At 42.5% G+C, this 12,958-nt stretch overlaps 2 protein-coding genes across 2 annotated transcripts; both read right to left on the bottom strand.

Moving 5' to 3' along the window:
- Positions 1 to 366: 366 nt before the first annotated feature.
- Positions 367 to 3,291, bottom strand: LOC144703181 (sodium/calcium exchanger NCL2-like). Its single transcript, XM_078575294.1, has 7 exons — positions 2,860 to 3,291; positions 2,293 to 2,481; positions 2,005 to 2,186; positions 1,769 to 1,917; positions 1,404 to 1,671; positions 990 to 1,298; positions 367 to 895 (listed from the first exon to the last, which is right to left on the bottom strand). The coding sequence occupies exons 1-7, from the start codon at positions 3,257 to 3,259 to the stop codon at positions 647 to 649; spliced, it is 1,746 nt and encodes a 581-aa protein (XP_078431420.1). The 5' UTR covers positions 3,260 to 3,291; the 3' UTR covers positions 367 to 646.
- A 7,069-nt stretch (positions 3,292 to 10,360) lies between these two features.
- On the bottom strand, positions 10,361 to 12,374 carry LOC144703713 (vignain-like). The gene is made up of 2 exons (XM_078575948.1): positions 11,898 to 12,374; positions 10,361 to 11,350 (listed from the first exon to the last, which is right to left on the bottom strand). Exons 1-2 carry the CDS (start codon positions 12,331 to 12,333, stop codon positions 10,761 to 10,763), a joined length of 1,026 nt encoding a protein of 341 aa, XP_078432074.1. The 5' UTR covers positions 12,334 to 12,374; the 3' UTR covers positions 10,361 to 10,760.
- Between the last annotated feature and the right edge of the window lie 584 nt (positions 12,375 to 12,958).

Raw genomic sequence — 12,958 nt, 5'->3', positions numbered from 1 at the left:
TATATGCACATTATATATTGCCGCTCCGGGAGCCATCCGTCAACGCTACTTATTTTTACCGCTGTGGGGGCCATACATCAAATACATTTTTATATATACGGCACTATAGAATGTGGATATCAAGTTTCATACATGGGTCTATCTAAAGGTCAAGGGCGACGAGCATCCAAAGGAAATGTCCAAAACTAAAAATATGACCGAAGAAACTGATAATCAAATTTTCAGACTTCTCATTTCCTCCATCCTAGGTATTTTTCTTCTTTTATTTCGGTCTAATATTCCTTTCTTCATCTAAATCTTAGGTTGAAGATTTTCTTAACCAATACGAACCAACCAACCGTTTGTAGGTAAAATGAATCAAGGAAATAAATAATTTTTTATGAAATGTACTTATATTTCAGTAGACACGCACATTATTTTTTGCTACCAATACAACAACCCTGTTTATTTGTACATGTTCAACAAATTCCACGCATGGGTTTTACAAAGGGTCATAGGAGACGAGCGGCCTGAGGAAATGGCGAAAACATGTCTATACCCGAAGAAACTGAAAATCAAAATCTCACACGTCAGATAAACCTCCGAGGCAGAGGGAACAGCAACTGAGAACAGGTGTGGTGTTGTGGCACTTGCGAATGAACGACGGCTACGACCAGCCGAAAATGTAGTCGAGAACGTAGACGAGGAGGAGCAAGACGGGGTACAAGAGGAAAGCCGGCAGCGACGTCCACAGCGGGAAGTTCCTGCGGAAGCTCGCCGCCGCGCCCATCACCACGTTGATCACGATAATGATCAGAACCTCCGCCGAGAAGTCCCACGTGAGCTGCCGCACGTACACCAGCGCCAAGAACACCGACAGGCACAGCGTGTTGTTCATCGTCACCGCCCCGTAGATCTGCACCGCAACGAACAAGAAGACCGAAACTCTCCCCATTAGCGACGATCGTTTGCCCCAAGGAAAAAGAAAAGAAACAAGGAAGATGGGCGACCTCAGAGAAGGTGAGTGAAGCCGTCTTCTGCTTCTTCCTGCTGGCGAAGATGATGGCGGAGACGGCCTCGCTGGAGTTGGTGGCGAGCGGCATGGCGATGAAGGAGATGAAGAAGGTCGGAATACTCGTCGCGCCGGAGAACCCGTCCACCGCGTCAACGAGCGGGTCCGCGAACGCGACCGCGATGACGGCCCCGGCGAGCAGCAGCGAGACGGCCTGGAAGGCCACCCACCGCGGGTTCTCCACGCCCTCCGAATCTTCTTCTTCCTCGCTCCCGTTTGCCAGCGATTTTCTCTCGTTCGTCGCCGCCTGCGTTCGCGGAGGACAAGACATGAAGTTCACGACAGAGTAGTGCTAGTAGTAGTAGTAGCAGTAGTGGTGGTAGTAGTAGTAGTAGGGTTAGAAATTGCGGACCGTGTGGAAGTCTTCGAAAAACTCCCTGGAGAAGTTGCGACAGATGGCGATGGAGCTCTTGGCCTCGTCGAGCCAGCGCGACATGCCTCTGACGAATTCGTCTTCTTGGATCTTGCCGTCGTGCGAACTGTCGAAATCCTTCATGAACTTTTCCACCGTCTCGTCGAGCTTTTGGCACGCCACGTCGACCTGCGTGCCGTGCACGAACGCGTTCAACTCGGGAAGGGACAGAAACCCGTCGTGGTCGACGTCCACCCCGTGAAATATTCTGCACCATTTCAAGCGACGGGTGAGCGAAACATATAACTATATTTATTTCACTTTTTAGTGACCAAAAGATAATTAGGATGGATGAGTTTAATCACTTTTTAATGGCGACTTCGTTGGGGCGTCCTGTTTGTCTGTCGAGGAGCCCTCCTCTGATAACCGCGTGCTCCCGTTGCAGTATTCTGGCGATTATTTGCTTTCTCTTGGCGTAGGCCAGCCTTCTCTCCTGGATCCACGGCTGGACAACCTGAAGAATTTCCACCCATTATTCATCACCCTTTGCGAAAACTGTCGAGACGAGAGATTATCGAGCTTGGGAGTTTATGAAGAATACCTGATACACGCAGTAGGATACGAGAAGTCCGGCGGAGGCGATCAGGGAAATCAAGATGGTCAAACGGTCGCCGGACGACCATTTGAAAATCTTGGGCAGCTGCACGATGACGAATGGCAGAGTAGTTACCACCATGATCTTAGCGGCATGGGTGGTCTCAACATCCGTCGAGACTCCAGAACCTGCATTATTCAGTACGAGACATTTCAAAACTATGGCGCCAACTGACGGACGGTAAAAAACCAAAAAGTAAATTTGGATATAGTTTTTTTTTTCGAAAACTCGTACCGGTGAGGCTGAACTTGCGCGTGTCTTGTGAATCGATGGCCGTCGCGTGGGTAGAGAGATCGCATTTGCCCACGACGATGCAGGAGCCCCAGAGGAGAGTCAGAAGCATGACCGTCGATCCGGCGAGCAAGCCCATGCCGATCAGTACCTGATCTTGCGCGGTCTCCCTGCTTCCCGAGAGCCCGGACACTGCAAAATCATCACCACCCGATCATCATCCATCGTCCGATCATGATCGACGAAGAAATCACTTCATGTTTATTGGCATGGCGGTTCCCGTCAACCGTCCACGAACTCGGCACCAAATTAGTTTACCAAGGATATAGCAAAGAAAAAAACCCAAAAAAGCAGCGGAAAAATCCAAGAGATCGGGCAGTCTACGATGGCCCAAAAAAGACAAAACAGCGAGCACGAATCAAGCAAATCGTAATCGAAGAACTCCTCGACGAAAGTTGAAATCAAGCGCCGGACCTACGGACAAAGGACGGTGATTTAGGAGTGGGAAAAAAAAAGAGAAACAGAGGGAATCAAAAAATAAAGGGAAAAAAACAAGGAAATCGGACTTGCCGAGGATAAGGATGGCGTCGGGAAGGGCGCCGAGAGCGGGGAGAAAGAGACCGCCGATGATGCCAGGGCCGAGAATCTCCAGAAGCAGCTCGCTGCCGTTGGACATGTAAGTCGCTGCTAAGAACATCAGGTAGCCGTAGACCAAGAGCAAGAACAGATTGCCGAGTGCCGTGTCCGTGCAGGGCAGGAATCCATAAGTCTGCTCGCATCCGAGCCCTCCGTTCCTCAAAGCGGACGAATCGCGGCCCCACATCCGGATCAGACCGTCGGAGATCGAATCCGACGGCGACGACAGCAGCCGCCGGCCGCTGACCCCCCCGACGAAGACGAGCAGCAGCGCCGCCGCCGCGGCGACGGCGGACCGCCGGAGCAGCCCCGCTTTCCTGCGACCCATCGCCATGAATCAGAGCTCGACCAAGATCAGATTTTTTTTTTTACTAGGAACAGATTATGAATAAAAGAACGGTCAACGGCGATTGGGTATGCGGGACCCACCACAGGCGGCTAATAGTTCGATACGGATCTGGATTACTCATCCCCGGCATGCGCGCCACGTGGCTGCCCATCAATATTTAACCTTCATCCGATTTTTATCGCGACAAAAAGTTGGTCAATAAGCAACAGGCAGGCCAAATAATTTTACTGGAAAACAAAACAGTAAGGTCTGACAATTTGGTGAAGATGATGTGGATCACAAGAAGACACCTTTGAAAAACCATTTTCAGTTTTATGAACCCTGTCGTAGCATTAAGAAGTTCAAGCCACCTAATTTTGGTGCCTTACAAACTGTGGTGTGTATTCAACTATTACATGTTCACGACTTACGTGTGAGTTTGATCTCCGTCCAAAGGTGAGTTCGAGTTAATATTTGACAGGTTTAATGCTTTTATGTGGCACAAGGTTGCGTCCCTGAGGCGTTGGACAGATAGGAGTAGAGAGTTCCTACACTACTTGACAACCCCTTCACACTCGACTAGGTGTTCCACACATGGAATCTGCTCTACCATCGTAAACAGAGAAGGGTCTATAGTTGCTTGAATAGCTTAGTCATCATTCCTTCTGTCTTTGAAAACTGATGTTTCCTGATACTTTTTAGAGCTTGAATTTGAATACACGAGTTGGCCATATATGCAACATGGCAAACCACAAATAAACCATTTATCATTCTGCTTAGTCTCATTCAAAAAAGTATTTGAACTTAAACATCGCGAGGTATATGACATTTCCCCGTTTGCAGACTTGCATGGTTTTAGCTGATTTATCATCTTCAGTAATGCTAAAAGTTGCTTCGGTTGGATTCATCAAATAAAGTCTAAATCAGATATTGAAAACCATAAATGAGTTCATCAACTTTATTCATCGACATATTGATTCCCAAATCAAAGAGTTTCATGCATCTGATGGAAGGAAATTATTTAACTTTGAAACTAACTCCCTAATTTATGGATCTAGAGATTATTCATAAATCTACATTGACTTCCATGTCTGATGTCTTTACTCCTTTTCACTCTCTGTTATGTCATTCAAAGGTCTTTATCTTATAATGTCCCCTCTAGAGATAGGTGTTAGGCCCCTAACTAGGTCGCATTCCCTACTCAAAGGCCTGCCTGCTTATTGGGAGGGCGTGCTCACGTGAGACTCACGATTTGTAATGACTGAGTCCTATTTAGTGTTAAGATGCACTAAGGGTGGTGACGCCCAACCTGATCTTTCAGACCATCGCCCCTATAGGTGTGATACACTGTGGATGGTGCGCGTGCCCGTTCGCGCCTAGGCGGGACAGATCAGGTGAAGTCCGTGCGTGCTAGGCGCGCGGGCCGACAGGCGTGAACGCGCGGGCGTCAAGCACCGCGTGCCATCGCCAAGCACCACGCACGGTGGCAACGCTTCGCACGAGCGCCAAGCATGCCAGGCAGCAGTTCCATGGGGCAGCATGCGGCGTTGCACGGGAACCAGCAGCGGCCGCACGGGCCTGGCGCGTATCCCTTGTGTGGGGCGCGGGGAGACATCCCGTCAAGAGACTAAGGTAGTGGCGCATAGTGAGCGCCGAGGCGGCATGGGGGCGTGGCACCCCCACGAGTAGTGTTAGGCACGTAGTGCCTCGCTTGAGGCGCTGCGCAGTCTGCGCGTGATAGGTGTCAGTGCGTGTACTGGTGGCGTGTGATCGTCAAGGTAGGGGCAGCGTGTGTGATCATCATGCATGTAGGTGCGCGGCATCTGGCCCGGGGCACATGTGTAGCGGTAGAGCTGGCAAGCGCGCGCGCACGGAGCGGTGGGCCTCGAGGCAGAGAGGCGACACTACCCTGGTGCGAAGCACCTCGTCTCGTTACTTTGTATCATCTCGGTCTTCCCCCATGTAATGATCACGACTACGATGTAACCTCTTATTATATCAATTCAATAACCCTATTCCTCAACGGGGCTACATTCCCACACTCTCCTCTAACCCCTTCTATGCAATCTTAAGCTATTGCAAGAGACTTCCGCTGCAAGAGACCAAGGCTGCTCAGTGTTCTACTCCAAGCATTGTGGCCGACACGTGCCAGATTCAAGCGATTGAGGTAGCTCGGGATATGATCCCGTGACAATAGGTTCAAGGGGGTAATGACACTATTTGGAATCTCAATATATTATATACATGGAACTGGTTTTCTGCACTTTGGGATTACTCTCTCTAATCCTAGACATTTGAATCTAATTGAGGTCCATCTTTCATCAATTGGCCAATCATCACTATCAGAGTTCCATCAAATCACACATCTTTGAATCCATGTTATTGTTCGTAGCCAGAATACTCCTTACCCCTAATTGGTCTTCTAACTTACCAGAATCTCTCTATGACACATGAAATATTCGTCGTGACCCTTCAAATAGTGAATCTCTCATATATTATTAAGGATGATGTTAATAAATAACATTGATAATGAGGCATGTGTACTGAAATGTCAGCCCTGACATGCCAATCACATCTAGGATAACGTCTCTCGCTATAGTGAGGAAGCATACTGGATTTTCATGGGTGTATAACATAAATCAAGGTGGCACATTTGTCCAATGATCTCATTGTGTCAACAATAATAAATTTATGATCTACAGTCTAAAACAAATTAACTCCAGCTCCAATCTCTAAGTACCCCTTTCAAAGTGAATTGGACACTTATAACAGATAAACAGACCATGATACTAATCCTTTGTCCCATCAATACCTGCTTCAAAATAATTTATATATTTCTCATGTCGAACTGGATATATCACTTTGTATTCAAATTCTTGGACAATTTACTCATGATTCTAAAGATTCTCAGTTGTAGGCCACATGCAGAGTGATCTAATAAGGAAATAATTAGCTCTACCCTCACTTTCGGAAGGTATATCTTTAACTCTAGAATTTCACTTTTGCTGATCATAGGTTGATTGCAAATTCATTACTAGTTGTTACTAAATTGTTTAAGGAAATGTTGTTACCCAGTGAAAGGAGGAGAAAATTGATGTCTCTCATTCAAGTAAGGACACATTATTTAAAGTTCATGGGCAATGCATTACTGTAGTTCTCTGGATTTCAGGTATTCTTTAATGACATGGCATCCTTCTCACTAGGCTTAGTCAACTATGATGAAATTATTACTTTGTCATTAACCTTGGACTTAGTCCTGTTAAAAATAACAGGACCAAATATGTTCAGATAGCCAGAAATCTGAGTAAGAAAAAGTTAGAGGCCAAGAGTCTAGAAATTTTCTACATTGATACAAAGAAGCATTTATCTGATCTTTAAACCAAAAGTGTTACCGCAGATAAATACAAACTTCTAGAGTCCATGCTGGGAATGAAGAATTTCCATTAATTAGTTTGAGGGGATGTGTTATCAGTTATACATTACATCACACCATTTTATGGAAATATAGCTGTCATAGTTAACCATTGTTTCACTGGTTCTATATATTACCTAATCGAACAGAAATAAAGCATTAGTTTCCATTATTTAATATACGCATGCCCTTCATCTCCCTCGATGCTTTAGATGTTTGAAATTATTTTTTTGGGCAGTCATTATACAGGAAAAGTAGATGTACACCTGATTTCTTCAGAGGTCAAATTGTCTCTTTCAACCCTAATAACCCAAACCTGCTGCTTCTTCCTTCAATTTTTTAAGTTTTTCAATTATCATTGAGTCCATGAATTAGATGTTTTCTCATACATTTTTAATGATATAAATATCCATTTAATAATATAAGATACTGTGTTTTAGTCATAGCTGTTATAACTGCAAAGATTAAAGCATAGTATGATTTAAAACATATCAGTTGTAATATGCTATGTTTTAATTATGAATAATAAAAATTTCTACATATTGCATATCTAATAAAATAAATTAAATTATATTTAATAAAAGAATGCAATGGTTAACCTAAAGATCCGAGGAAGAGAAAGCTTTGGGTGGCTCAAGCAAAGGTTCATTCATTAATTGCTTATCATCAAAATAAAATAAATTTTAAGTGCATGGATCCAAAGTGAAATATTCTTCTTCCACTAAATTCAAAAATCATAAACCCTCGCTTGATTTTCTACAGTGATTCATTAAGGAAACACAATTTTTATTTCCTAATTTTAAACTAATATTTCCTTTTTTCCCAAGTAGTATTAGCCTTGGCTGTGGCTAAGAATTGGTTGCCCAGGATGACCTGTGCATGACTTGAATTTCGTATGATTTATGTCCTATACTGCCAAATATTCTGGACAATTGATAGTTCTCAACTTTAATTATCTTAGCATCAAATTTTCTGTAGGGCTCAGCTAGTTCCAATTCCAATAAAATACACTCCAAATCTTCAAATTTAACATTTTCATAAGGTCTGTAGTAGTAACATTTACACTTGCCACAAAATCTAAAACTGATCTACTAAAAATCATTCCTCCTATTCACATTTAATCATTGGTGTATCGGGATATCTCTTTTACAATCTTCAGTCAATAAAATTGAACCTATATTCTCAGAAAGATGAAACTTTTTATTTCGTAGAAGGTGCACATAGCTTATTTACAATTTTTTAATGAGAAGGATGTTTTGAGTAGGATCAGCTAAAGGAATATTAGTACTAGTTTTTTATGAAAATTTCATGTAGATGGTTACGTTGTTTTTATTTTGATGATTTTATGGTAACTGCATAAGAAAAACTGTATAATACTTTTGCTTTTTATCTGCCATTGTGTTTATCATGGTGAAATCTTTCATTGGAGTATTTCCTATTTCTTCTTCGTGATTGTCTTCTACTCTATGATCATAGGACTGGGTAAAACTTTCCTGTTCAATTTGAAATTGCAACCATGCATTCAGTATCAGAAACATCTTTTGGCAACAGTTTATCCATTTTACCCTTCCTCCCATCAATTGTTTGCCTATATGAATGATCTAATGTTCATTGGTTATTCTTAAGCATATGAATCCTCAACAACATTTCATACACCACTTGTGGTTCCCTTAAAATTTTTTCAAAGGCATTGCTAGTTTGATATTACAAAAAGGATAATGGGAATTAAAGGATAAGAGTAATGAAGAGTATTCTGTGAATATTGGGGGATAAATGGTTTTTCAGAAGTTAATTCTTGATTACTCCATGCTTATTCTTTTCTCTGTGGGGAAAAGAGACTCGATCTTTTTTCTCCAGTCACATTCCTGCTTTCTCATTGAACAAGAGTCATCTGTATGTTTATTAGTTGAACACAAATAACATAAAATGTTTTAAGCTTGCATATCCTGGAATGTGACTGGTGGTACTTTGAGAGGACTTAAATCATATGTAAACTGCTCAATTAATTCTTTCACTGCCTTGCCCATTTTGACAATATTCCATTCTATATTTTCAATCTTGAGTTTTTATTCAAAAACCTAAATATCATTGAGTCGTCCTAATTTTAATCCTTTATTTTTGTCATTGTTAGAAACAATTTTCTGATGAGTCCAACTGTCCACTAATCTTTCCACGAACTGCACCGTTTCACCAGATTTGCATCAGGTATGTGGTAAAACCCCTTCTTCCCAAATACCCATGTAATAAACAAGTAATTGGGATAAATATGTGTTTTCCCTCTAATCTATTTTTAAAATTTTATTCCATACTACATATTAAGGGTCAAGTGTAGAGAGAGAAAGTTTGGAGAGCCTAAAAAATGGTTAAAATATATCTATTTAAGATTATTTCAGAGGTTTTATATTTATTGGTAATTTCAAATTATGAAAATCAAGAAAAACTATTTTAACTCTTAAATACATTAGTATTTATTTTATTACATTATAATGATTTAATATCCATGCTAGGAAGCTTTTGAGAATTTTGAGGAATTTAGTAAAGAACTTTGTAGTATTTTTAAACTATAAAATAATTATAAACTAAATACAAATAGTTTATCTTTGTTTGGGTCATGCAGGGGAGTCTGTTTCAAACCAATGGTTCCGAATTGGTTGAATCCTCATCTATGTCTACCCTGTTGAGTTGGCAATTGTTTTGATCATGACTAATTTTTTTGGCAAACAATCAGGTCAGACAGTGCCTGCAAACATTGCTAGTACAAGTTGGTGATAGTAGTGGTACTGAGTGGTGTTGATGTCCGATGGATGAAAAACTTCCATAACATTTATTACCAGGGTAACTATTTGGGGTGTTATTATGTGTTTAAAACCTATTCGTCCAAGCTATCTACATGAATGTACCATTAAGAAATGAATGCAAACTCCACATGAAAAAGATAGGAGATTACAAAATCAATATCATCACTCCCCCTAAGGGCCAAGCGTTTTCTCTAAGTATCTTGATCAAATTTGAATGCTCTATCCCATATTTTTCTATTAAAATAATCGATCAAAGAAATCTGATGCACTAGGCTGCAAAAAAACTTGCGAGTAAAAATCTAGCATGGGACACAAACAGAGGGTGAAAGAATTTACATAGATGTTCCCTAACTATCCATGTGGTTGGAATAAATTATTAAGGTTTGGCAGGCTAGGATTGAATCTTTTTATTCAGCCCTGCTACACTTCCTTGAGTCCAAAATTAAAAATAGTCTTTCGAAATGGAATTGATGTTTTACTTTCACAATTATGACCTTTATTTTACTTAGCTCTTAAAAGGCTTTAAATTGGCGCCAAAAATAGACTTATTGTTTATTCAAGCTGCTTTTATTATCTGGATCATATATTGGGTTTCTTGTTTTAGCTTGGAGGTGGTCTGGGGGAAAAACTGTCCCCCATTTATATTAATTTATTCACCTAAGTTCTCAATTTCAAGCAAAACTCTAAGAAGATGTGAGGATAGTCTAGTCCACTCTACGGAGGCAAATGAGGGTAGCCATAAAAATTAATACAATACAGAAAAATAGAACTTGGGATTGAATTATAACTGGTGACTAATGCAAGTACTTATAAAAGCACATGTTATTAACTAACTTTGATGTTATCATCCTACAGGGAGGGGGCTGACAATTCCAATATAATCATACAACAATGACGAGGCATAATAAAGCTTATTTTACCCACACAAAAGTGAGACACATGCAATGACGAAAAATGCAAGATTTGTAACTAAATTACAGTAGGGTTATGATCGATTAAAACAACCTGTACTCCTTGTGTCTCGTTCGTCTTTTCTTTCCTGCTCTTCCTCTTCTTTTTATTCACTTCATGTTTCTTGAATTCTTACAAGGAGACGATATCAAGTAGGGCCAACGACAGAGCTGGAGCTATAGAATAGATCTGATATCATGTAATGAAAAGTTGAAATGTACTGAAGCCTCATGTGGATAAACGTGCAATGAATTACCAAAGATAGGTAGTTTCAACATCGACAGTGGGCCAATAACCATATTATCTAGTACTGCTCCTTTCCACCTGTCTGAAACTGACGTAGTCTTTACATTAAGGGGTAAGAAGCCAGCATGGCAATCCCACAGAGACCTTCCTTGTTTCCCACATTGCGTTTCATCTTGACGTACCCTTCCTCTCCCCAGTTTTGGCCCCAGGAGTTCTTCACTAGCCAGTACTCGTTACCGCCTTCTTCTCCGTACCCGATGACTGTAACGCCGTGATTCAGGGCAAGCCCACATCCGCCGCTTAGCACGCCGCTACTATACATCTGAAAAGCAAATCCCCCGGCGTCAATGGCAACTGAGACAGGTTGTCTTGAAACTGCTTCCTGCAGCGCCTGCTCGTCGTCCATCGCAACGTTCTCGTATCCCGTGATAGTGACTACAGACTCGGAGGCTTTTCTACGGTCGCATGTCCCGTCGGTGGCCTCGTAGGGATAGTTTGACTCTGTTGTCAAACCACCATTGTTCTTGATGTACTTGAAGGCCACCGTCATGAGCCCGCCGTTGCAGCCCTGGTTTCCATCCTTCACGTCGCAGTCAATGAGCTGTTGCTCCGACAGAGATACCAGTTTCCCTGTCGTGATATAGTTGATGCCTTCTACGGCTGCCACCGTGGAAAATGCCCAGCAGGATCCTGAATGGATGAAAAAAGATTGATCTTAACCTGGATTATATTATTTAAAGACGCAGTTCAACTTGCCCGGTGACATCTTTCTCGGCGATTTGGTTAAGATCAAGTGTGGTATCCGTTGTCTTTTTTGGCTAAGATCAAGTAAGCGTGAGGGCCATCGGCCCTCACGCATCGCCCTAACGTTGCACTTTTCCATGGGCTCCGCTAAGGCTTGTGGACTGATGACCAACAGAGTGGGACGTTAGCGGATCAGTCATCAGTCTTCCGTTTTGAGCTCAGAACGGTGGCTGAACGAAATCTTATATCGGTTCCCGTTCCGTTTCATCATCAAACACCAGTAATTATTCTAGTTTGAATCGTATATTTGTCTGTTCCGGCCAACCCCTCGGATGGGAATGAACCAAAACTTGAAGTCCTGTTACGGATGTCCTAGACTCTCCCGTTTCTTATGTCCTAGACTGTTGAGCGTTGTCCGTCCACGAGCATTAGGCCTGGCGTACCTGTAAATAAATATATTTAAACAAAATAAAAGTGGTGTGGCAAGGATAACCGCATTGATGCTGGTCTTTCACTGGCGTGACAGCTCCTGTCTGCCTCCAGTCAATGCTTGGGGGAAGACCGGCTTCGTAAGGCTGAGTAGAGTCAACGGATACTTCATCTTCCTCTGCCGTGCCGAGGGCTTTACTCTGACTGTGCATACACATCTGCTGAGCTCTGAACTCTTCATTTGTCAAGTCGGCAAACTTGGTGTCCGTGAGATTGTAGGGGAGGGCCATGGAGTTGACAAAGTCCACAACAACGACGTTTTGACGATAAATCTGGAACCGCTTCTCCTTCTCGCTCGGATTCTCATAGACCCGTCGATATCGTGACAGCCACCGCTCATATCTCTCTTCCATGTGGTTATTGTTCGCGGTAGTAGCGGCGGTCTCACCGGCGAACGGCCCCACAAAGAGAACCAGCGTGAAAATTACTCGCAGGTCCATTGGTAAAGCACCTCTTTTAGGGTTAGCCTTGTCCAGAGGTCGAAGGATGCGCTTCCCTTTAAATGGAAATGAGATGATTATGGGCACGATAAACGTGCCTGCATGGCTTTACCTTCCGTGCACGATTGGAGTCTTACTCACGCCGCTGGAATGGTAGCCATATGGCGTGACCTATGTCTGATGACAAAACAAACATTCAGGCTCATTTTCTCCAAGTATTGTCCTTTGTCTGGATGCCCCGGATCCCTAAGACCTCAGAACCGGAAAATGATGTAATCAGTGAAGTCTGACAAATAAGGGAGGCATTCATCCTTATGTAAGAGAGTGATACCAAAAGAAAAGAGCTAAGTGAGAAAAATACTACCAGTATAGACATGAGTGGATCGTGACCAATATGGACAATGCGGATGTAATGTCACAAATGAATCTCATGGCAAACATCTAGAGGGTGATGACCGGCTGCTTGAAGCTTTCAAGATGGTTAAAATCATCACTCCATTTGTCCATGCCATTAAGCATACAGTGCCGTTTGCTAAGTTGTTTAAGGGTCTGTAAATTCGTCAGAAAAAGGAAGAGGCATTTAAAATTCAATGAAATTAGCCACTATATTTTGTGAATCTGACCT

The sequence above is a fragment of the Wolffia australiana genome, chromosome 5 (assembly GCF_029677425.1).
Source record: "Wolffia australiana isolate 7733 chromosome 5, ASM2967742v1".
Classification (NCBI taxonomy): Eukaryota; Viridiplantae; Streptophyta; class Magnoliopsida; order Alismatales; family Araceae; genus Wolffia; species Wolffia australiana.
This window is presented reverse-complemented; position numbering and strand designations above follow the sequence as displayed.

What these genes read in the sequence shown, in the direction of transcription:
- LOC144703181 (XM_078575294.1), bottom strand. Translation starts at nt 3,259, where the DNA reads ATGGCGATGGGTCGCAGGAAAGCGGGGCTGCTCCGGCGGTCCGCCGTC. An exon ending in AACGAAGTCGCCATTAAAAA is followed by an intron (nt 1,672 to 1,768) that starts GTGATTAAACTC and finishes GAAATGGTGCAG; the next exon opens with AATATTTCACGGGGTGGACG. An exon ending in CTTCACTCACCTTCTCTGAG is followed by an intron (nt 896 to 989) that starts GTCGCCCATCTT and finishes GTTGCGGTGCAG; the next exon opens with ATCTACGGGGCGGTGACGAT.
- LOC144703713 (XM_078575948.1), bottom strand. Translation starts at nt 12,333, where the DNA reads ATGGACCTGCGAGTAATTTTCACGCTGGTTCTCTTTGTGGGGCCGTTC. An exon ending in GAAAGACCAGCATCAATGCG is followed by an intron (nt 11,351 to 11,897) that starts GTTATCCTTGCC and finishes TCATCCATTCAG; the next exon opens with GATCCTGCTGGGCATTTTCC.